This window comes from Hippocampus zosterae, chromosome 20 (assembly GCF_025434085.1).
Source record: "Hippocampus zosterae strain Florida chromosome 20, ASM2543408v3, whole genome shotgun sequence".
NCBI lineage: Eukaryota > Metazoa > Chordata > Actinopteri > Syngnathiformes > Syngnathidae > Hippocampus > Hippocampus zosterae.
The window spans coordinates 9,351,621-9,376,110 of record NC_067470.1 but is presented as its reverse complement, the minus strand read 5'-3'; the positions used below and the strand labels follow the sequence as shown (position 1 = coordinate 9,376,110).

At 43.4% G+C, this 24,490-nt stretch overlaps 3 protein-coding genes and 1 long non-coding RNA gene across 8 annotated transcripts in view; 3 read left to right on the top strand and 1 right to left on the bottom strand.

The window, feature by feature from the left end:
- The first annotated feature begins 1,454 nt into the window (after nt 1–1,454).
- Nucleotides 1,455–6,969, top strand: LOC127593276 (solute carrier family 22 member 13-like). Its single transcript, XM_052054591.1, has 10 exons — nt 1,455–1,910; nt 2,001–2,104; nt 2,283–2,437; nt 3,281–3,452; nt 3,540–3,660; nt 3,931–4,025; nt 4,108–4,322; nt 5,149–5,257; nt 6,202–6,396; nt 6,474–6,969. The coding sequence occupies exons 1-10, from the start codon at nt 1,533–1,535 to the stop codon at nt 6,511–6,513; spliced, it is 1,584 nt and encodes a 527-aa protein (XP_051910551.1). The 5' UTR covers nt 1,455–1,532; the 3' UTR covers nt 6,514–6,969.
- On the top strand, nt 4,501–4,713 carry LOC127593287 (uncharacterized). The gene is made up of 2 exons (XR_007960369.1): nt 4,501–4,619; nt 4,669–4,713. It is a non-coding gene; the product is annotated as an uncharacterized LOC127593287 (long non-coding RNA).
- Nucleotides 6,114–24,490, bottom strand: part of qtrt2 (queuine tRNA-ribosyltransferase accessory subunit 2) — a 43,581-nt gene continuing 25,204 nt past the window's right edge. For 3 of the 4 annotated variants that reach the window (XR_007960363.1, XR_007960366.1, XR_007960364.1), the window contains one exon: nt 21,967–22,107. The gene's annotated coding sequence lies outside the window, so the exon portion shown is untranslated. Of the gene's footprint in view, nt 6,412–21,909; nt 22,108–24,490 lie in introns of those variants that run through there. The other variant, XR_007960365.1, reaches the window with a different exon arrangement.
- On the top strand, nt 7,892–22,500 carry drd3 (dopamine receptor D3). 2 transcript variants are annotated; one of them, XM_052054598.1, is made up of 8 exons: nt 7,892–8,354; nt 10,568–10,890; nt 13,902–14,014; nt 16,152–16,288; nt 19,653–19,846; nt 21,097–21,162; nt 21,277–21,661; nt 21,918–22,500. In XM_052054598.1, the coding sequence occupies exons 2-8, from the start codon at nt 10,606–10,608 to the stop codon at nt 22,112–22,114; spliced, it is 1,377 nt and encodes a 458-aa protein (XP_051910558.1). In that variant the 5' UTR covers nt 7,892–8,354; nt 10,568–10,605; the 3' UTR covers nt 22,115–22,500. The 2 variants fall into 2 exon arrangements, with proteins under 2 accessions (XP_051910558.1, XP_051910557.1); XM_052054597.1 differs by having other exon boundaries at nt 7,893–8,354; nt 21,274–21,661.

The window sequence follows — 24,490 nt, the reverse complement described above, 5'->3', positions numbered from 1 at the left end:
CCGGCTCCATCACACGAACACAACAATGTGAAAGACTCGTCGCCGGTCTGACCCTCTCTCGTGCGGGCAGGCTCCTGTTGAGGAGTCGGTCAGGCTGTCAGCCACGATGTTGTATGAAATAACCCTTTCAAAATAAGCGTTTTTGTTTGTTTGTTTTTAAAGTTTGGGCCGTTCGTGGTTTACAACTACAATGTATTAACTTATAATTCTTAAATAATACCTAAATAATAATACAACATTACATCTGCCATTTGCAACCTTTAAGGATACTCCTTTTTTTTTTTAATCACAATTTTGTTAGCAGTCTTTTTACGGCCGCGTCATATGAAAACTGGTTAAAAAACAAACTCCCAAAGCGTCTCCCTTGTAAAATTCACACACAAAACTGGCTCGTGGTAGGATATAATAAGTGTATTCGCCATCATAATTTCTTACTAAGTCAACAAAGAAGCGATGTTAAATTCTGGCCCTACTAAGACAGCATTAACTCTCACTAAAAGAAAGAGCATTTACATTTTTGAGCATTTCAATAGGCCCATGGAAACAGAGTGAGAGGGGGTTATCGAAATGTTCAAGTTTCGGGGGGGGGGGTCACTTTTTGTTACAGGGGCTCCAGGAGGTTCAATAGTACCCAGAAATCATCCACACAAGTCAGGTCATGGCCAGGCAGCATTGTACTTAAAGAGCTTGTGGTGCCCTATCTACCGAGTACCCGACAATTTTCTAGTGTACAATATGGAATCATCTTCGAGGCTCTATTCACTAAACTTGCCTTCATCTTTTTTTGTATCTCTTTACCTCAGCCCGTTTTTGTATTATCACCTTTCATGTATGTATGTTGCTAACATGCTCTTTTCACTTTCTCTTTTTTTGTTTTTGTTTTTTTACCTTGTGGCTGGTGCTCCCTGCTTGTGTCCCCTGGTTGTCGGCGGTGGTGAGGCTGGGGAAGGTGGCGTTGGAAGTGGACAAGTATCGTCTTGGGACTGCTACTGTTGTTGGGCCCTTTGTTTTCTTGTTCCTACCGAGGATGCTCAATCTCTCGATCCTGTTTTCCTTCCTTGATTCTGTTCAGGCTTTCTTCCTTGAGGGAGCGTTTCCTTAACTTTGTTGCCAGGTGCCGGCTGATGTCTTGTTCTGCTCAAGGTGTAAATGTAAAGTGTCTTTAGATTAACCTCTGTTGTGAATTGGTGCAATATTAACACAAGTGACTTGAACCTCTCTCAAAAGTGGGATTTTATGACATTTATTTGCTCAGAGGTCCGCAACTTCGTGTATGGAAGGTTTTAGGGCCGACTGGATTTTGGCCCTAAATGATAAACATGTTAATAAATTACTACAGTTCCGACTGTCATGAAAAAAAATCACCATTTTGCTTGGCAGTTGTCAGCGGTTTTCTGACTTGTTCTACTGTAGTATGGTAATGAAAGAGCAGAATTGTGTGATAAAAACATACACCCGTTTAAACATTAACGGGGGGCGATTGAAAAGGCTTTGCATTGCACGTTGTTCTGCAGTCCAGCGAGCGCTTCATCATGAGCTCCTTCACGCACATCCTCAAAGAGATCGGCGAGTTTGGCTGGTTCCAGAAGCGCTTGGTGGCGGCCTTGTGCATCCCCAACATCTTCATCGCCTTCGACGTCATCGGTCAGGTCTTCACAGGCCTCAACTTCCCAAACTACTGCGACACTGACTGGATCCTGGAGCGGGGAGATGCCAACCTGACCTTGGAGAGGCAGAAGGAGCTCACCATCCCCGTAAATCCGGATGGAAGCTTCCAGAGCTGCCTCATGTTCACGCCGGTCGACTATGACCTGGAGACCATCGAGCTGTACGGCCTGAATGTGACCACGAGCTGCCTCAATGGATCGAAGGTTGAGGTGCCAACTGGGGCATCCAGCATTGTAACAGAGGTAAGATGGGGAATTGTCGCCACGGTAGTGAACAGTGAACTGTCCATCCCATTTTTTTTGTAATTCTCTTGCTCTTTGTTTCTCCATCAGTTTAATCTGGTCTGTGACAGAAAAACCCTAATTGAAGTGTCTCAGTCTATTTACATGGCCGGGCTTCTGATTGGAGCCTTCATATCGGGCAGCATGGCCGACAGGTACAACTACATTACATAGCTGACAATACAGTAGATACACAGTTGTCAAATGCCGACGCTGCGCCAGAAATCAGGGTCCAAAACACACCTAGGTTTGGCTCACATTTGGCAATCTCGGGTCCACGTTTGTCAATCTTCACCTTGACTAACTTCCATTATTGTATGATTTGTGTTTTAGGCTTGGTCGCCGCTTTGTGGTCTTGCTCGGCCTTCTTCTTCTTTTCCTGTTTGGCGTCAGTGCTGCGTTCTCTCCAAATATCTACGTTTATATTGTTCTTAAATTCCTTTGCGGTGTGTCCATGACGGGAATCCTCACCAATTCATTCGTGATAGGTGAGTGGCGTGTACCTAGAACACTGCCAATGGGTTTTGCCATTGAACATCAACCGGACAAGGACCGGCACTGAAATATATTGAGATTTATTCTGTCCCTCTAACTACATTTTTTAAATAGATGAAGAGATCTATTCTGTCTCCGAGTACATCTTTGCACCAGTTTGAGGAGCTTTATGTCCATCACACTATACCAACGTGTTGTACAATTTACACTATCAATGGCATTTCTCTCCAAACAGTATCAGTTGTAGACAAAACACGCACGGGAAGGCTTGGTACTATGACCATTGATGAAAACAGAGTTCTTGGAGCAGGTGTTCATCTGTGCAATAAGACGGTGATAAAGCTTTACCCCTACTTAGTTCGGGTTGTTCAAAGTCTTCAAGGGGAAGATTATAATGCTCAACCACCAAAGCATCTGCTGAATCGACTGAAGTTAAGTTCCAGTGCAGCTGTGCGGATACTCTTCCTTGGCTTTAGATGAATGCTTTGGCAGTTTGGTGCTTAGTAGAAAACCTTCGGCTGCTTGATTTTTCAACTTAGTTAAAAACGAAAAAAAAAAACTAACTAAAAACATTGCTTTATGCACCAAATGCAAACTGCAATGAAAAATAGTAGTGGCCCCGAAATTGAACCCTGCAGAAAAATGTTCAACAATGGTGCAGGGAGGATATGCTTACAAAAAGTGCAAAGCCAAAGCAGTCAAATACTAGCGGCCTGACATCCGTCAAATTGATTTCAGTGGCAAAAATTGTTTCAGCATCCAAACAACTTTTTTTTCCCACAATGCCATTTGTTTTCAATGCGGAAACTTAATTGCAGTCTTGTGTTTCACCGAAGGTGGCGAGTGGTGCGACTCGTCAAAGTTTGCCTTCTGCACCATTATCAGTCACAGTTTTTATCCCGTCGGTCTCATGCTGTTGTCCGGTCTCGCCTATTTCATCCGCGACTGGAGGATCCTTCAACTGGCCCTCTATGGCCCTCTTCTAATTGTCCTGGCCACGTTTTACTGGTAACATCACGTAACAGTTGGCCACTCATTTATAACCCTTACATGAGAAAATAGTCAAGCTACATGTCGTACCTTTGAACCCGCCAGGATTCTCCCAGAATCGGCTCGTTGGCTCATCACTCAGGGCAGGAAGGAGGAGGCCGTGAAGGAGGTGCACAGAGCGGCAAAAGTCAACGGGAAAGAGGTGTCCCAAGATCTGCTGGACAAGGTGAACACCAACACATACCTCAGCCATCATTCTTACCTCCCAATTCATAGAAACCAAATAAATGTGGACTGGAAAGGCTGTAAAAGCTTTTTAAACTTGTCAGTGATGGTACCACTGTACTTTTGTTTAAGTACAGTGTTTTGGTAAAACAAATGTAAACCTTTCATGCACCCTGTAACCCAAATAATAAGCTATCCACTTTAGTAAAAGCTGTCCTTGAAAGGGTTAAATACAGAAAATATAATGTCCTAATGATATGCGTGGTTGTAGATGGAGGTGGGTGAGACACCCAAAAGAGGCGGCATGTTTGACATCTTCAGGACACCATACCTGAGAAAACGAGCGCTCTGCATGGGCTGTGTCTGGTGAGGATTTAAAACCTGACAGCGCACTCTGCTCGACTTAAGAGAGAGTGAAATAATGAATCGTCTTCAATGTGTACGACAGGTTTGGAATCAGCGTGATGTACTACGGCCTGAGCCTGAACGTTGGAAACTTTGGACTGAACATCTACCTCACACAGCTCATCTTTGGCCTGGTGGAGTTTCCCGCCCGTCTGGGTTCTCTGCCGCTGATTGAGCGCTTTGGGAGGCGACGGTGTGAGGCCATGTTGTTGTTGCTTGGAGGGTGCGCTTGCCTCTCCATTATTGCCGTGCCCAAAGGTAACCTTAACACACGGCGACTTCTCGATGGAAATAAAACATTACAGGGGGAAAAAAAACGCACTGGAGAATAAGGGCACATTTAAAAACTAGTTATTTTCATCTTGAAATGTTTTTTTTTTCCTCAAACATATGTTTTTAATCCTAAAAACATTACTACCTTTACTGCACGTTACTTTTTCATCTGAAAAATGGGACGTTATTCTCTTAATAATATTTATTTAATACTAGTTAATTTATATACTATATGAAAATCTTAGAATTTAATCTACAAAATGTTTAAAATCTCCAAAATATGTTTATACATTATAATATAAATGTTTGTATCGTAAATATCTGACTTCAGTCTTTTTTGTAGTACATGACTTCAATCTTGAAAATATGATTCTTTTTTTTAATTAAATAAACATCTGACTTTATTCTTGAAAATGTACGACGAAACTAAAAATATAAGACTTACTGTAAACTTGAAAACATGCAATTTCATTAAAAAAAATGCAACTTTTCCTTTCTATGCAAATTAAGTCTAAAAGAAATGGGAAAAATGCAGGACTTATATTACCAGTACATTAAATTTGAACATACATATACATATATATATATATATATATATTTTTTTTATATACGTTTTTTTTTCTTTCTCGAAAATGTACGACTTTATTATAAATACACGACTACCAGTATCTCAAAAATATCCATCTTATTGTAATATTACAACTTTAAACTATACTCTAAAAGTTGTACTTTTTAAAAATTTTGAAATATATGACTTCGTTTTCATAATATTAGGGCTTTATTCTGATGCACTCGATTATTGTCATTTCAGACCTTCCTGTCGTTGCGACCGTCATTGCCATTTTTGGGAAATTTGCATCCACTGGCTGCTACTGCATCGTTTATGTTTACACAGCAGAGCTCTACCCCACCACACTAAGGTAAGTCAATTAACTTCCAAGGTTTCAAAAGTTGATGCCCTTAAACCGAAGAAGTAAGGCTCCAGCTATCGAGTATTTTTCGATTTGATTCTTCGCTCAATATATCCCATTGATGTTCCAAGTGTTCACGCCAAGTCAGACTGTTTCCACTTGGGTTCCCCATCTTCACCTTCCACACAATAATATCCGTGACTTTGCGTGTGAGCCTTTGAAAGGCGGGGGCCTGGCGTGGTGAGTGATGTGGGCGTCAGGGAATGATGGTAGAGTTGTCTGTTGCAAGATCAGATTTTTCGCATTATTTGATGAATCATCCATCCATCCATCTTCTACCGCTTATCCGGGGCCGGGTCGCGGGGGCAACTTGCTTTAGCAGGGAAGCCCAGACTTCCCTCTCCCTAGTTACTTCTTCCAGCTCTCCCCGGGGGATCCCGAGGCGTTCCCAGGCCAGCTGGGTGACATAGTCTCTCCAGCGTGTCCTGGGTCTTCCTCGGGGTCTCCTCCCGGTGGGACATGCCCGGAACACCTAACCGGGGAGGCGCTCAGGAGGCATCCGAATCAGATGCCCAAGCCACCTCATCTGGCTCCTCTCGATGTGGAGGAGAAGCGGCTCGACTCTGAGCCCCTCCCGGATGACCGAGCTTCTCACTTCATCTCTAAGGGAGAGCCCGGACAGCCTGTGAAGAAAACTAATTTCCCTGCTAGAGAGGTGACATTCCATGTCCCAAGAGCGAGCTTATGCAGCCGAGTATCGGACCGCCAGGGTCCCCGCCTTTGGCTGCCGCCCAGCTCGCATTGCACCTGACCCCTTTGACCCCTACCACAGGTGGTGAGACCATGAGAAGTATTTGATGAATCATTTCATCTCTTCTGAGAAGTGAAGTGGTTGCAGGACTTGATTTTTTTAATTAGCTTTGAAATGGTGTTGGCGTTCTGTATGTTGCTAGGCAGAGTGGCGTAGGTCTGAACTCGATGTGCGCTCGCGTGGGCGGCATCCTGGCCCCCTTGATAAGGCTCCTGGCCGACTACCACGACTCCCTCCCCATGTTCGTGTACGGCATCGTACCCGTTTGTGCAGTGGGCCTCTGTCTGCTGCTGCCAGAGACCCTCAACACCGAACTTCAGGAGCACGTCATGCTGAAGTGAGTTGACAAATGCTACGAAAAACAAAAACACAGACACCAATGCTGATTTTTTTTCCTTCTTTTTTTTTAACTAGGAGGATTGACAGGGAATATATAGAAGGAGAAGAAAACTGAAGCAAAATAACAGCATTGTGGTTTATATGGACATTTACGCTGTTGTGGGAGCAACAGCGGCTTATTAACATAACACCAGAGGATTTTGTCAAGAAGATGCCCTCAATCTGCTCACACAACTGTCCCGGAATTATATTAACATTATTTATTTGTATATTGTCTTTTGTACAAGTTATTATTTTGTGAGTATGTTATTCCAATTTTGTGGGACTTGTGGGAGGTGGTGAAGATGGAGTATGCTAAAGGACCTAAAGGGGAACCTTGAGGTACACCTGTGTCAATAAACTTCATTATCATTTCAAGTTCATGTTATAGCGATGCTGTGGCCATTTCATATCTGGGGCTCCATAGGTACGGTTTATGGACTCCTATTTATATTGACTTTTTAATTGCTCCCATACAAATAAGATCTCTGCCCACCCATCAAGTGTGAAATTAATCAACTGATTACATCTTCAGTTGTCTAACTATTTATGAAATGTGTCATTGAGCAAGCTATTCTGCAATTACTCCACACACAAAGGTAACCAAACCAGGGGGCCACTGCGGGGGCACACCCACCCCCATCCCCCCGCCACACTATTTGGCCTGCCTTTGATGTACCCCTTTTCTCGTTTTATCACATTTTGACACTCCTCATTAATTGCACTGGTATCAGCCGTGCATGTAAATCATTATGTATTTTTTTCTCCTTCAAACATAGTTGTTAATGAAGGAAGACTTTCTGCAAATATGATTGGTGAAAAATGTTCGTCAGTAAGCAGCTGGACCATTTGGACAGTAGATGGCAGCAAACTGTCAAGCTCAGCTGACAATGTGGTCCTTTTAAGATACATGCAAGTGGTTTGGCTCTTTCTGCACATTAAAAGGACCCGTGCACAACTACCAAACTGGCTTTTCCGGATTGCCGTAACAAAAAAATAATAATAATAAAATAAAATCCACCACATCTACCAGTGAGTCGAATTCGGTGGTGAAAATAATTACACAATCCTTGTTTCCCTGCCGCTTAATGCGGTGCTGAGATTGACTGGCCAACGTCAAGACTGCCCGACATACAAAATACTTTTTGCAAACGAGTGTTTGTTATTGCTGTGGGGGATTCTCTTCATCTGCTTTTCCGCTGCAAGAAGGATGACTCCGATTTTCACCGCGTGCCAAGGTCATCTGGACACTTAAACGTGAGTTAAAACACGCTGCGGACTGTCGGCTCGCTGGTAAAAAATGACCAACTGTGGGCAATTTGTCAACGTCACGGTCGTGGCTTCGGACAAGCTGGGGCAGTCTTTAGAAAACTTAATAAGTTGCGCACACCCTTTGAAATCTTGACAAATGGCACACCCACTCCCCTACTGAAAAAAACAAAAATGCAAACACAAAAGCTGTCATGAAAGACTACAGAAACCAGAAAAGTCTTGGACGATGACAATTTTAAGTGAAACAGAGGCTCTAAATGATGACTCGATTATTCAAGTAGTTGTTGATTCATTTGGTAATCGATTAGTTGTCGATTAGTCGACAGATTTTTTTTTTTAACATTGTGTGCCACTGGGACATCTGACGCCTGCTCAATAATTTGCAATCAGTGTGAGCTGCCGTCATCTGAAGGGAGGGAGAGTGTGTGTGTGTGTGTGTGTGTGTGTGTGTGTGTACACGCCACATCGCCGGGGAGAGCCTCCATCCACACATTTGCCTGTGCGCAATGGCAGCGAGCGCACCGGGCAGCCCCCAGTCGCTGCGCTACAGACAAACGGGTGCGAGGACCAGACAAGTTTAAACTCCGCACGGATGCTGTTTTCTTCTCCTCCATGGGATCTCATGATTTCTCGACACACTAAGAGGTTCGTTTTGTCTTTCAATGACATTATGATTGATTTCTAACACGGGTTTTGATGTCTTTATTTGGAGTAAGGGATTTAATTCTTCTCACTTAAAATTAATTCTTTCCAGGTAAGGGTGATGTTTAAGCTGGATACAGCGCTCCCATCTCTGTCTGAAATTGCGTTAAGATTTCACTCTTTTGTGCTAGTTTAAATGTGTAGGCTCGCGCAGGGCGTGGAAAAGTGAAATGAGTGTGTGTGCAACGGCGTGTGAAAGGACAGACAAATGTTGTGGCACAACTACAGCTTACCACCCTTAAAAATAAATACATAAATAGAAGAAGACTAAATCTGATCAAGGTTATTTAAATGATGAGCCACGGCACAGCAGAAAAAAAAGAGTGCAATCAGCATATGGCAACCCCAATGCATGTCAGGGTTCCTGTTCCCGCATCTTCCGCTTGACAATTCCCCATAAATTTTCAATGGGGTTCAAATTAAGCGAGTTTGTTCGCCAATCAAGAAATGGATTGTTCTTGCGTGGCGATTACACCAGGTGTGGATTTTTGGCTTTGTGGACAGGTGCCAAATCCTGCTGGAAAATAAAGTCATTGTCTCCCAGAAGCTTGTTGGCAGCGGGAAGCGTGAAGTGCTCTCAAAATTGCTGGTAAACAACTGCATCGACTGTGACAAGACAACGGAGCCAGCCGCACGAGGAAATGACTGAGTGTGGAAACTTTTCACGTGATCTTGAAGTAGTTTGACTTTTGGGCTCCTCTGGACTTTGGGACACTGATTTCAATAATCTGCAGATCTTTCTGGTGTCTGTGACGTGGCCACCGGGGGGCAGTATAATCCAGCCCCCAGACACAAATGAAGAAACGTTTTACAACTGTGAGTGGCTCACAAAGTTGCAGTAATAGTACGGTAGTTGTTTTTTGTGGAGGATAAAGAATATATGCATGTGAGAAGCTTTGGCCTGAGAGAGTTTTATTGTCTGTATTGCTGCACCATTTGCATTTGAATATCTGTTGTGTAATAGTGACCCATAGAAGCTATTCGTTAGCCCACCTATGGAAGATTGCATTGTTTGTTAGCATGAAGCGAAAGCATGCCTTCGGTTGCTTGAAGTACAGAAAGTCACTCATCTATCGCGCACTCATCCGATTCTTTGAAGACACTGTGACAAGATCCAGTGTGAAATTACACAAAGCCCAGCCAAGTGCTGCTTGGACAGAGAGAGAGAGAGAGACCAGATTTGTATTGAGGTTGTGAGTGTCATCGCACTGCAGCCAGACGGCAGGAGGCCCTATTTGGTCAAAAAGGTGAGGATGGATAGAGTGCAAACAGCAGCGGAGGCCGTTAGCCAGACACGCATGACCAGAATACTTTCTCACTATCTCCATCTTTCCGCATGTGGATGTCAGCCGTTTCATTAATTGCATCTAATTCACGGGTATTGGCATCAATCCTTAAGACGTCTGCTGATGGGCGCAACATCTTTTTATTTATTTATTTTTGGGCTGAGTCACCAGTCACAATAATCGGTCCATCTATTTTCTGTACACCGCAAGAGGTGGCCGTACAGTTGTCAATCAAAGGCTTGACATTTTCAGTATTGTAGAGAGAGACACAAGGAAAGATAAGTGTGTGTGTGAGTGTGTGTGTGTGCATTCATTTTCATGAATGGCATAAATCCTGCACAGAGGCGTGTCAGTCCCAATGTTGGTCATTTAGGGGACAAATTAGCGGGAGTTCTGCGCCGCTGTGGCAGTGGCCGCAGGCAACTTGAATCACGGGCAATCCAAGGTCAAATCCCCTTTAACCCCTTTTCGGGAAAGCGGTTACGACAGCGGACAGCTTATCATGGTATCAGTTTACAGGGTGCACGAAAGGGTTACATACGGCACACTCAAGTCTCGACATTGTGGAGTGTGCCATCTGTGCCACATATTCACTATTTCTGGAAGATATCCTCCGTTATGACGGCTGAAAATTTGATCTGTTCTTTTATCTTTGTGCCAGGCCATAGCACTGGCTAACATAAATTTAATGCTTTGGCGCCATCTTGTGGCCCTTTGGACCCAGCGCTGTGTTAGCTCTTTCACAAAATTCCGGTTTCTTTGGGGTTTTTTTGGTCCGGCAGTTTTAAGAGTGTACATATATCCTAAGCAGGTACAGTATGGTCTTGTTTGTTTACAATACAACATTGACAAATACAGTTGACGGTACAGGTCTGCCAAACGTGTCAACCCCCCCATGTCGGCGGGACATGGCGATGCTTAGCGAAGCAGAGCAGCCATGGTGGAACGTGTCGGACGAGCGCAACGGCAGCGGCGAGGCATCGGAGACGGAAAACGGCAACGGTGGGCGCAACTACTACGCTATGCTCTACTCTCTCCTCATCCTGGCCATCGTGTTCGGCAATGTGCTGGTGTGCTTGGCCGTGCTGAGGGAGCGCTCGCTGCAGACCACAACCAACTATCTGGTGGTCAGCCTGGCCGTGGCCGACCTGCTAGTAGCCTCGCTCGTCATGCCCTGGGCAGTCTACCTGGAGGTAAGACGTCTTGGTCGTTATTGCCTTTGCCTTTCCAAGAAGGGAAAAAGCAAAAAGCAAAGTACCGTTTCTACCCGGAGTATATGTGGCAGTTTTTTTCATAGTTTGGCCGGAGGTGCGACTTATACTCTGGAGCGACTTATGTGCGAAATGGTTAACACATCGCATGTTATTTTCACATTAAACCGCAAGAGGGTGCTATCGGCGTGTGTTGATACTTGCCACGTTGGCGGTAACTGAGAAAAACATCTGTAAGCGACGTAGAAGAGGAAGCGCTGCATCTTCTGCCTCCGGAGTTGGCGGAGTTGTTTAAAAGTGACACAGAGCATGAAGATTTAATTGGATTTTTGGCGTGACGCTGATGGTTTGGTAAATTTGTTAGCATGTTCTTTGTGCGATAGTTATCTAAATAACTTAATTTTAAATTTAAATTAATATGTTACGTGAACATACCAGGCAAATTCACAGTTCGTTGTTTAAGCATCATGTAACGTTAGCATATCGTACACTTATTCAGCCTGTTGTTCTCTAGTTTTATGTTTATTTAAAATTGCCTTTCAAGATGACATGTATGTTTTTGGTGTTGGATTTTATCAAATAAATTTCCACCAAAAATGCGACTTATATGTTTTTTCCTTCATAATTCAGCTTTTTTTTTTGGCTGGTGCGATTTATAATCTGGAGCGACGTATAATGCGAAAAATACTGTAGGTCAAAACCAAAGACATAAAGGCACCAACTATCCTTTAATCTGTGATGGTTATGAGTATGGTGGACTAACTACGGGGTCAGGAACCTTTACATATACTGTACATATGTGTATTTATATACAGTATATATATGTATACATATGTATATATTGCAGCCCTGAACAGGACATGAGCAGTGAAAAATCGATAGATGGATTAAACAAGCGAGAATATTTTGTTTTATCTGCGAGCCACATGCAATCATCAAAAGAGCCACACCTGGCTCGCATGCCAGAGGTTTCCGACCCCTGGGCTAACTGGTAGCCGTCCACAGTTCAATTTCATCTGTATTGGGGGTTCTGGTGTCCACTATAGTGGACACATGACTGCTTAAAAATTAAACCAATTAATTTATTATTCCAGTTACTTTACAAAGATCATTTAAGGCTACAGTACAGACAAGTTTATACAACTCTACAGACGGGAATCGATATGACCCAACCCCACCAACACGCCCCAGGGAGACGTTTGCCCACTCAAGATCTAAAATTGAGACGGTCCTAAAATATGTCAAATAAGCAGCCGCCCGGCCACCGTTAAAGTTTGCACTCTGTCAGCAGAATGCTTCGCCTTCGCCCAGAGTTCAGACGACTGGGCGGCAGGCACAGAGAGACAAATTAACAGACCACGCCAAAAAATAGATGCCGGACTTTATGTAGGTGCCCCATTTTGGATAGGAGTGCACCCCCACTCACATTTCAAATTCAAAGAGGAGGGATGAGTCATTAAGACGTTAAATTTTCCACTCGGGGGAGGGGTCCGGACGGCGAATGGGTCCCGCAAGAGGTATTTGTAGAACTGGATTAACCTGATATTGGATGGTCATCATAACATGTCAGCATGGATGGCACAGTTGATCTACGAGTGTTCACTTTGCACAAAACCATCGGAGCGGCACAGGAAATAACCCCCACCCCCCACCCTCCCCCACCCCCACACACACACACACACACCAATATGAAGTGTCTCTTCAATTCTGATTTCTCTCTCTCGCTCTCCTTTTTTTTTTTAAACCATCGACCATCTCCAGTCGATTTGATTACTCTTATGGTCTATGATTGGACTCCCTCAGAAGAGCATCAAACGCCTGCAGCTCACTTGAAATGCAGAAGCTCGAGTTCTTACCAGATCATAAGATCAGAATATAAAATCACTAAATGGCTTCAGGGCTGGATGCATTCAAGAAATGCTCATGGAAGTAGGTTTGCTTTGAAATGTCTTATTTCAACCTATCGTGCGTCTATTTTCAATGCGCAAAGTACCTAGCGACGAGGAGAACACGGTCAACCCCCCCCCCCCCCATGCAGCCCAGATTTGAACCCGCAACCTCAGAACTGAGGCAGCCGCGCTAACCGCGACATCACTAGTATAGCCCATCCCAAGTGAATTTTAGTTCGGCTCATTTTCTCATTTTATTCATCCATAATTGCCCGCCTCCACAACACTATCGGTACAAAATGTCCGAGCCCAGGCAATCGTGCTTCCCGCTGGCTTCCCCTCTCTAATTGATGGTGTCCAATCCCCTCCCCCCCCTTTCGTCCCAACAATCAGCGCTCCCGTCGAGTCGTTTTACGCAGCGAGGGCTCGACATGAGGAATGCGATGCGTGTGTGTTGGGGGCCGTGGTTTTCCCACACTGCGCCTACAATGCTCAATGTTTCAATCCGTGTGCGTCTGTGGTTGCGTGTGCGTGTGTGTGTATGTGTGTGTTTTGGATGGATGCAGGGGACGGGCAACTGAAGCACCAGCAAGTCTTCTCATGATTTTTAGAAATGAGTTTAGAAAGGAATTGCATTGCAACGTCCCCACTGAGGTGCACGGCTTACGCAAACGCCAAGACTGGAAACAGAGAGGAGCGACCGGTAGTTTACAAAGGCAGTCGATGTTGCAAACTTTGTCAATTTGGTTGCAATAACTAGTATTTTGCAAAAAAAGTGTATTTTTATGAAATTATTTTACAAAACTGATTTCAAATGACACAATCAAATAGAAAGCCAAGAATTTCACAGTTTTGCCACTTTTTTTGCTGCAATTTAAAGGACATGTGCCGCTCCTTCTGGTGTTCCCATCCTTAGCCACCAGGGGCGCTTCTCAGGGAATCGAATTGTCTCCGTTTACTATGTAACACGTAAATTAACATTAGCTTGGCCTCCTCAGCGCGTTACGTGGATACATGACGGTGACAAATGCGCGTGACAAATGCGCGTCTTAACCTTTGGCGTGTGTGTGTGTGTGTGTGTGTGTGTGTGTGTGCGGGCCGCAGGTGGTGGGCGGTGCCTGGCTTTTCAGCCGCCTCTACTGTAACGTCTTCGTCACGCTGGATGTGATGATGTGCACCGCCAGCATCCTCAACCTGTGCGCCATCAGCATCGACAGGTGCGTGAGCGTGCGCTACAAGCGTCAGCGATCATTAGCAGTCGCCATAGCAGCACTTGAGGAAATGTCAAACATAATTCCGCATTTCCAGGTGTGCTCAGATTCGCAGGTGCGCGCGCGCGTGTGCGTTTGTCATGTCGCCAAGTGGAAATGGGGAAGACATGGTACGTTTGTTGCTAGGTTGAGGTGTGGGATTCATTGACGTGACTTTTTTTTCTCGTTTCATAATGACCTTTTGAATTTATCCCCCCCGTAGCTTGCTAAATCACTGGTAAAACTAAAAGCACAACAGGTACATGAGTAATACCATGAGGACTTTTTTTTGTCTCGTAAAATAATTTTTTTTATGGCCCGTAGGGAGTTGTGGGCAAAAAAAAAAAAGGTTCCCCACCCCTGATTTCGATCCGTGTTGTGCTTGCGTAAGTCACCTTGATGACTCAAAGGTGAACACTGTCAAGTTTTTATATGAGTCAAATTTATATTCAGCGAGCCACATTTCCCTTCTGAAGAACTGCGAGCAGTCTTTTGATCGATTCTCCATGGACTCACTATGAGTGGACCGGCTGCTTTTATTCTACCAGACGACACACCTATTAAAAAAATAATAATAAAAGGACCGCTGGGTGAGTTCTGGTGTGTGAGTGATTGTGTTTCGCCCAGCGTTCGGCCCCAGAGAGGAGTGCGAGTAATTAGTCCGATGAAGATAAACAATCATGGCAGCGAGCTGGCCCCGACGACGTAACGCGCCGTTGTCCACGTTGGCACCGGATCGACCGTTAATTGCCGCCTCTTCCGCAGCGACCTTCACAAGCTCATTACGTGCACTTCCTGTCGAGTACGTTCCTTGAAGCTTCCAAATCCAAAAGGGAGATTGATCAACGCCGCAAATTGTTTGCTTCGCCGCGGTCGGTCTTCGTATTTCTCACAGCGGTGGGTTGTTTTTTTTGGAGGGGGGTGGTGAATTATTTTCGTTCGAATAGAGGGATTATTTCGGCGGCCCCTCCAGGGTGTGCTATATCATAATTAGGTGAAAAAAAATAAAAGTCATGAAAAAATATCGTCATGCAAATAAATATGTATTTCAAATGGTCATACTATGAGTAAATATCGCAAAGATGTGTAACTGACAGCAAAGTTTGAAGTGTTAAGACCCTTTTTGAATATTTTTTTTCTGGGAAAATTATGTTGATTGTAAAATCCGTTTTTTTCTTAAAGATATATATATATTTTTTTTTTTTGTAAAATGACAACATTGTGTTGTCGACAACTTTTTCATGTACATTTCCGACTTCATGTAAAATTATGTTATTGGTCAAATTGTCTTTTTAAAAATATGCCTTATTTGGTCAAATCAAAACTTGCCAGTGATTAGAATTAAACATTTTGTGATTAGTTCTATGAATTTGTTATTCTTTTAAGATAAGATAAGATAAGATATCCTTTATTAGTCCCACACTGGGGAAATTTACAGCCTCCAGCAGCAAGAATGTGGGTAGAAAGAAGAAAGAAGAAAAAACAAACACCGTTCAATTAAGTGCAATATAAATACAAAATGGATTAATCGCAGTGCTATTTACAATTGTTTTTCACATCATTTAATTATTATTATTATTGTTGTTATTTTTATTCAGCAGCCTGACAGCAGTCGGTAGGAATGAGCATCGATATCTCTCCTTCTTACAGCGCGGGAGTAACAGTCTCTGGCTGAAGGAGCTACCTCGTACCTAGTTTTTCATTCAAAATTATTTTTTCTTGCAATATTACACATTTAGTGTGTAGAATGACAATCTTTTCCTGTCAAAATATGTAGGTTTTTGTTTTGTAAAATAACAGACTTTTCAAAAAAATTGCAGGCCACATTTTCTTGTCAAATTTTTTTTTTTCTGGTAATACCGACATTTTCTTTTAAACTTGATGCCTTTTTTGTCAAATTAACTTTTAACCTCATGAATTAATTACTTTTCCCCTGTAAAAGTATTACTTTTCTGGTTACAAAAAAAATGTTTCGACGTAAAAAATGACGATTTTCTGCTCAAAAACCAGCATTGTTTTTACTCGTCAATTTACGGCTTTTGTCCTAGCAGCTTGCGAACGTCTCCCTCCTCAAACTTGTGCATTTGTCTGTGTGCACGCGCAGGTACACGGCGGTGGTGATGCCCGTGTTGTATAACACGACGCACCGCTCTCGCAAGAGAGTGTTCGTAATGATCGCCACCGTGTGGGTCCTGGCCTTTGCCGTGTCCTGCCCCTTGCTGTTTGGTTTCAACACCACAGGTCAGCAGCACTTCCTCCTCCTCCTCCTCAAAGCACAACAGCAACACGGCGGCAGCTTTTTCGCATTTCCAGAGTCTTCCATTGCTCTGCACTCGGTTGACATTCATGAGCACATGGCGGTGCTTTCATTGTTAAATTTTGACTTTAGATAAAATGAGGCGGGACGGCGGACGACAGGTTAGCAGGTCGCCTCACAGTACAGAGGTGCAGGGTTCGATTCCGGCTACGGCCTTCCCGGGTGGCGTTTGCATGTTCTCCCCGTGCCTGTGTGGGTTTTCTCCAGGTATTCAGCTTTCCTCCCGCATTCCAAAATTATGCGTGGTAGGTTAATGGAACGCTCGAAATTGTCCCAAGGTGTGATTGGGAGCGTGAATGGTTGTCTCTGTGTGCCCTGCGATTGGCTGGCGACAAGTTCAGGGTGTCCCCCGCCTACTGCCCGAAGACAGCTGGGATACGCTACAGCACGTCCTGCGACCCTTCTGAGGATAAGCGGATTAGAAAATGGATGGACTGACATATAAAATGTTGCAGATCGTAAATGTATCGATTTTTTTTTCTCTGGCTTTTTTTTGTGGAGGGTGAAAGCACAACTTCTCCTTTTGTAATATTTGGACTTCAGTCTTATAAAATGACAATTGCGATTAGTTTCCCCAACAATGGTCCCCCAATATCATAATATAATTTAAGCCTCATCCATCCATTTTCTGAACTGCTTGATCCTCACAAGGGTCGCGGGGGGTGCTCGAGCCTACCCCAGCCATCTTCGGGCAGTAGGCTGGGGACACCCTGAACCGGTTCCCAGCCAATCGCAGGGCACACAGAGACGAACAACCATCCGCGCTCACACTCACACCTAGGGACAATTTAGAGCGTTCAATCAGCCTGCCATGCATATTTTTGGAATGTGGGAAGAAACCGGAGTACCCGTAGAAAACCCACGCAGGCCCAGGGAGAACATGCAAACTCCACACAGGGAAGCCACTAGTGCTCTGTGTGTGTGTATATATACACACAGTATATATAATTTTTTTTGTGTGTGTGTGGGGGGGCAAGCGCTACGATGTAATGATTACAAGGATGCATCTGATAAATTATTTAGCATTGCGGTCTTCAGTAACCCATTTGATTATTGCCTTTATCTCTTTTGTCCAAAGCCAAACAGGCTGGCGGACGAAACCGCATTCTCATTTGTCAGTGAACTTCCCCTGAGCAGCGTCGCGATAACAACAAACGCGCGTAGCCGCACAACGCGATGGAGATCGCTGGCCAGTGCACACGATACAAAGATACGTGGACGTACTGCATTTCGCCTCATTCCTCAATCAGTGCCAAACAATAAGCGGGAACATGGCGGCGGTTCACGTCAGGGTTCACGCCGGGTGTGGCGTCCTGCGCCATCATGAGCATTTATCGTCATCTCCAAACAAACGCTTCCAATTATCTCATCCGTCAGCCTTTGTAGCCAGATATCAGGCAGGAAAAAGGTGCAACGTTGTGCAATAAATCATTTTTAACCAGTCAATGAAAAAAAATCTCAGATGAAAGTAAATGCAACGCACTGGGACCAACAACCATCACAATTTATATATTTACCGAATGTGACCATTTGGATTTATTCATAAAAAAAATCGTAAACTGCCTCCTTTCGGAACATTTTGCACTTCTGACTGGATATGCTTTCACGTATTCCGCACGTATACGTGCAGTCATATCTCTTGTGTAACCTGTTATTACTCTTTGATGGCGTTCGACAGAGCTCAGGTAGTTGTCGCTTTATCATTGCGGCCATCCTCTTCCTCCTCTTCCTCCCTGTGTCTTATTGATCCATGGAGGAGACAATCATGTCCAATGATTTTGGCACATAAAGTACGTGGCACACTTATTTAACCGGAGAGCTGGCAAATGAAAACGTGCGATCAGTACGTTGCTAGCATGACGTCAAAGACGATCACACCCACAGTAATAAGCTGGGAGCCGGAGGGTACAGTTGCGTACGCGGCCGGAATATCAAGCAGGGAAGATCGAGGAAGCCAAGCCCAGGCTAAATTGAGTTACTGAGAACAAGAGTGGGCTGATTCCGTTTTGGTTTTTTTTCTTAGTTAAACGTCAAAATGAATTGAGAAATGGTTGACCATGATTAATCGGTTACATCATATATGTTTCTTCGGTTGTCAACTCCCCCCACCGACTCGCTCGTTCACAAATCAATCACAAATTCAGATTTCTTCATGGTATCAGCGACATGTGGAACTTTTATAACCTTAACACCAATTCATGTAGCGCAAGTGGAGGGTCGCTATGCATTCAAGTACAACATTTAAAGAAAGTAACAGGAGGAGAGAATGTTTTGCAATAACTGCGTCACGTTGATAGTTGGTGAAGTTTATTCAATTTCGACTATTTGTGAGCCAGTGAAAGTTTTTGAATGTGATTTTGACTGAAATCGTCCTTAATTACAAAACACTTGACTGGCCTCGACTCTTTCAATGTCTTTCAACAATTTTTTTAAAAAGCGGTACTTTTTAGTGCCAGCCAATGTCGAACGTTCTGACTGATCTTTCAAGGCTCACAGAATATTGGGTGAATATATCATCACCAAGCTACAAAATTAAAGACTCAACTCTCTTCTTTCATCATAAAGAGAAGTTAGTTTCTACCTTATTTCACTTTTTAGTAATTAGCGGTAGAATATGGGTTGGTTTCAGCCAACTCATCTTGTTTGGACCAAAAAATGCAGAAGATAAGCTTTTTATGAAAAGATCAATTTTATGCCAACAGTGACTTTAATGCTTAGTCATTTTTGCTTTCGTGACGCCTCAAACATCTGAACAGGTTTTTTTTTTCTTCTATAACTTACGACCAACATCAATGAAAATGTTTTTAATAGCAAAATGTATTGACAAAAAATGACCGGCATAATACTTTTACATCTGACAAACTTTACAAACTATTTGCATTACTACTCTTTTATAGTAGTAGTAGTAGTATTTTGTAGTGTGTGTACTTGGGTATGCACGTACTCTACGTCATTGCTTCTATATCTAAATTTAATCTCCATCATTTTTACCACTCTTTTGTGACACTCTTTACAGTAGCTATAACGTGATGAAAATTGTCATCAATCACAAGGTGCTTGGATGATCATATTTTCAAAGATCTGCCATATTCACAAGCGTCTGCATTGTATTGATACACGAAGATCTCATCCAAAGAGTTAAACTTCAAATTGTCGTTACTAAGTGGTCGACTTGACACATCAGCTAGTCCGTGAAAGCCTTTTAAATCGCTTTCCCTTGAAAATGGCGAAAATGGAGTCTGCCCACACTAGTTCTGAGTAGTTCTAAAGTGCGTTTTGTTTCTCCAGACGACCCCATGGTGTGCTCCATCTCCAACCCTGACTTTGTGGTGTACTCGTCAGTGGTGTCGTTCTACCTGCCCTTCATGGTCACGTTGCTGGTCTACATCCGCATCTATGTCTTCCTTCGCATGAGGAGGAAGAGGATCACCTTCAGCCAAGCCAGCGGCAAAGTGCAGCCCGGCTCCACGCCGCCCTCTGTGGTCAGAGCGGTTTCGTAATACTGTATTTCCTTCTGGACTCGATTTAAATGGCGTGCAACCTTTTTAGGAAACGGATACATTTGAGGTGTGATGGAACCTTAGAAGTCCACTTTTCCGGAGCTCAGTAATTATCAAAGTGTGGTACAGGTAGCAATAGTGCAACATGGGCTCCCCCTTGTGGTACGTGAAAGATTAAAACATTCAGGTCATTAGGTCTTTTTTTAATTCATTACGGTTTTCCTCTACTTTCAGGGGATGACAGTTTATTCTGAACTGCCCCATGTTGTCGACTGATAGTGCCCTCAGGTTTACATTGTAAATGTCACAGCTCACCCGTGTAATGGGTTTGGTCATGTGATTTTTAGCAATGGCACATTTATGTCAATATTGGTAATGTAGGGTTTTTCTTCTCCCCAATAAAAGTTGATCAATTGAGTAATTTTCTCTTATGCTTGTTTGTATTAATTTGGAGGTTTTACTGGATGGAAACTAAAGACGTTAAATTGACTAAATAATGAAAAAGAAGAATTGTTATTAAGGTTGACATGGGGGTGTAATTGTCCTGTCCGTGGTACTGAGCGTTGTGCCACATAAATAATAATTGCATTAGGCATCAAGTTCAACATGAAATTGCACATTTCCTTTCATAGCCAATAGACTCACAGAGACACACCCTCGTGTGCGTACACACACGCACACACGCACGCAATGTGACCTTCGGCGACGCAAAACTAAATGTGTAATCACGCTGATGGACAGCGACACGCAGTACTGCAATATGATATTGTTATACTGTAACAGGAAAGCAGTTATTTGGCCTCAGTGGGGGAAAAAGTAATTTACATGCCTTTAAAAAAAAGTCAATCATATTTACCATGTCTTAAATATAACATCTTTCTATATTTTTAATCGACATTCAAATTAGACAATGTGTCCCAGTTACAGCCATCATTCCAGTGAAGGTTGTGTTCATTACCGGCTATTTTGAAAACTCCACATGGATTCATTTCATTCCGAGACTTAATCTCATTGGTTGACGCGTATGTCACTCACTAGCTAAGGCCCCACCTTTTAAAGCTATTCACACTCTTAGCCACAGCTATGACCTAAAATGTTTGTTGTTTGATGACGTGAACACAATTTTTATCTGAGTCCTCAACTCATCGATGCGATAATTAATACAAGGGAGAGATGGCGACAGATTATCATCCGGAGGATTTAAGAATTAACTTGCCTTTCTGATCCGACAGGAGACGTGTCTACGGGACGACGCGGCCAAGACGAACCACGACCTGTCACCTATAAGGATCAAAGTGGTGAGTGTTATTAAATGTCGGATTTACGCTGTAATTTTCTTCATAGTCTCTTTATGTAATTTTCTCAGATGTGACTTCCACACGTTTACGATGTTGTTTTGATCCTGGCAGCAGTGCGTGGAGCCATCAGGCCCGTCCAAGTCCGACCTGCTGTCAGGATGTCTGTGGCGCAAACGGCCCAAAACAGGACCCGTGGAGAACTCGGCGCTGCCCAGGGTGGACTCGCAGAACTACTGCAGCATAAGCCACGCCTCCTGCGGCCGCACAGAGTTGGACGCGGAGCGCGAGGAGGTGGCGCCGGGGTCCGGGAACAGTGTGGCAAAGGCAGCGGAAAACGACCGGCGAGCGGCGCCGTCGGTGGGCGCCAGCTGCGAGGTGAAGGATCTTTCCAACGGACGAACGCACACCATGCTCAGGCCGCTCAACACCAACAATCCCCGATTCAGAAGCATGCACGCCCGCGAGAAGAAAGCCACCCAGATGCTGGCCATCGTGCTCGGTGAGGAGACGTTAATATGTTGTCAACAATGTAGACAACTTTTTTTCTTTTAGATCACAAGAAAAATATGAACTTAGTTTTATGATCATACATTTTTTCTCTGAATTTCTCTCTCTCCACCCCCTTCCCTTTCTCCCTCCCTTTGTTCCTGTAAAATTCCAACTTTTACGTCATAATCATAGTCCAAAAATAATCAGCCCAATTTTGACGACTGTGTGAAAAATATGACATTTCCTTTTTCCGCTGACCTTTTCAGGGGTGTTCCTCATTTGCTGGCTTCCCTTCTTTGTCACGCACATCTTGAACACGCACTGCAGGACATGCACGGTCCCACCTGGCCTCTACAGCGCCTTCACCTGGCTGGGCTACGTCAACAGCGCCCTCAACCCCATCATATACACCACCTTCAACGTGGAGTTCCGCAGGGCCTTCATCAAGATCCTCAGCTGTTGAGAGACAAATAAAATAAATATAACAGAAGAAAACATGGACAACAGTATTTTCTTTCTGGAAAAAGGACAGCGGCACGGATCGGGACACGTTTTTGTGGACGTCTTTGTGCCGGCGTTGTGTTGTTTTTTTTCTTTTGCACTTTGTGGACTAACTTGTGTCATACACATAAACACTCCAGTCTTACCGTGCATGCAAACGTGCAAAATCGTTGGAATATAACATGCGGAGGATGTTTGGATTTTTTGTTTTTGTTTTTGTACAAAGCGTTGTATATTCGGTTTGTTGGCAAACGTCCATGTGGGATAGCGACACTACCCACGCGGCAATCTGCAAAACACAACTATGGGGTCCATTGAGTGCTGTAAATAAAGACATCATTCCACAGTACACACACATGCTGTGATCTTACTCATACACGAACAATGATGTGGGATGAACCAACAGGAGTAGAAATGACAATGGGGGGTGGAAGACAACAAAAAGGATGGTACAGTTCTCCACCTTGGTTGACATGTCACATAAATGTATACATTTATTTATGTGTAAATGGATACATACACCCACACACATACAGTGTATATACTGTATAATGGGGTTGTGTAATTTGATTAGTTTGTTAGCTAGCAGACTACTTCATGTCTCACAGAGAACTACAAGGGAAAAAGATCGCACCATTTGGAATCCTGAGGTGGACACTTCCATTTTGACTCAAGGACAAATGAAATTCCTCCCCAAAATAATCATGGCGTCGAGTATCTCAATTGTTTGTTGGCTAACAACCTACTTCCTGGTTCACAGAGGAGACAATGTGAAAGGACTGTACCATGTCGGATTCTGAAGCAGGGGAGAAACATTTGCTATTAGCCTTCTAGCTAACAATGGAGAAAAGACTGTACCATTTTAGATGCTGGTGAGGGTGCATGGTTAACTTTCAACACCAATTTCAAAAAGAGAAAATCAATTTCACCCCCCTCCCCAAAAAATAAAAATAAAAATAAATAAATAAGAGAGCACAAAGTGAAATTACTTTACCATTTTGGGCTTTCATATCGTCATTATAGGGTTGTTTGGGGGGAAAGAATGATTGGAATCAATTTTGAAAAAAAGGCTTCAACGTAGCCTCTTTCCTTTGCATTTTTTGCTCTTGGGTGAGGTAAATGTAGTTAAAGGAGGAGAGATGGAGTATTAAGATTAGAATCATTTAAATGTTTATGTTTTCAGAAAAAAAAACATGACTCATGACGCATGATTATTCCGTTTTAGTACTCTGCAGCGAATGCTGAATCTCCACTCACTTCATTATCACATGAATTGGCAATGTTCACCCAGCACACTCTTTTCCGGTTCCCCACTAGGAAAGCACATGAAATCAATATTTAATAACTCAGTGCATATTTAAGAGTGTGTAATCTGGACGTACAGTATGAACTCACGCCAAGCTGATGAGCGCTGACTTATTCCTCCCGAGCAAACACACACACACACACACTCACAAATTTGAATATGGATGAAGTGGAGCTGTGTTGATTCACCTCTTCAGTCACTTTATTCATTGACAAGACTTGCATTATGGGAGTTTTGTGGTGATGGCGAGTCATCAAACTTAGCTGTTGTTCTCAGCATCCATGCAAGTAAAAAAAGGTGTAGTATGGGACAGGATAGAGTATGTATTTTGAATTTTGTGAACCTGGTTTCTCGTGCTCAATTAAAGAAGAAAAAAAAAGTAGTTTCTATGAAGAACCCTTAGAAATGGCGGAAATTACCAGAGAACGGCCACTTCAAACCAAAAGGTGAGACTTTCTGTTTCTTTCCAGGTATGTGGTCTTGGGACTTTTTTGTGGGACTACTCATAATCAATATGCCCACCTAATTTCACGTTGCTCAATGACACTGGCTACGCATATTTTGGGATTAACACGAACCGATTTTTTGTATAGGCTCATGAGACTTTTTTGTTGGCTCTGATCATAATAGACATGGACCACCAAATTTCATGTTGCCAACTAGGCTTCAGATGCTGAGTTTTTAAAACATTCCAAGAGGTACTACTAAGCTGATTTTTGGATTCACAACTTCCTGTGTCTTACCGACCATGGCTTTGTAAGATTGACATGCCACACAGTCTTTTCAGGTATGTGTTTTTAAAACGTTATTTTTTGGTCATGATCGACACACACCGACCACGTTTGATGTTGCCAAGAGAAACTGGCTCCTCGGGTTGATTTTCAATTGACCGGGTTGCAATCAAGTCAAATTTTCAACAAATTTAATGTCAATTCTAACCAGGAGGAGGAATAATCATGAATATGGATAGATACATTGCCCTGAGAATAGGGGCGAAGAAACAAATCAATTCCCATCTCAGAGGCCATTCAA

Excerpts from the sequence above, each read along its gene's own strand:
- LOC127593276 (XM_052054591.1), top strand. The coding sequence starts at position 1,533 with ATGAGCTCCTTCACGCACATCCTCAAAGAGATCGGCGAGTTTGGCTGG. Across the intron at positions 3,453-3,539 it reads GTCCTGGCCACGTTTTACTG|GATTCTCCCAGAATCGGCTC; the intron begins GTAACATCACGT and ends TGAACCCGCCAG. Across the intron at positions 4,323-5,148 it reads CATTATTGCCGTGCCCAAAG|ACCTTCCTGTCGTTGCGACC; the intron begins GTAACCTTAACA and ends TTGTCATTTCAG.
- drd3 (XM_052054597.1), top strand. The coding sequence starts at position 10,606 with ATGGCGATGCTTAGCGAAGCAGAGCAGCCATGGTGGAACGTGTCGGAC. Across the intron at positions 10,891-13,901 it reads CCTGGGCAGTCTACCTGGAG|GTGGTGGGCGGTGCCTGGCT; the intron begins GTAAGACGTCTT and ends TGCGGGCCGCAG. Across the intron at positions 19,847-21,096 it reads GCTCCACGCCGCCCTCTGTG|GAGACGTGTCTACGGGACGA; the intron begins GTCAGAGCGGTT and ends CTGATCCGACAG.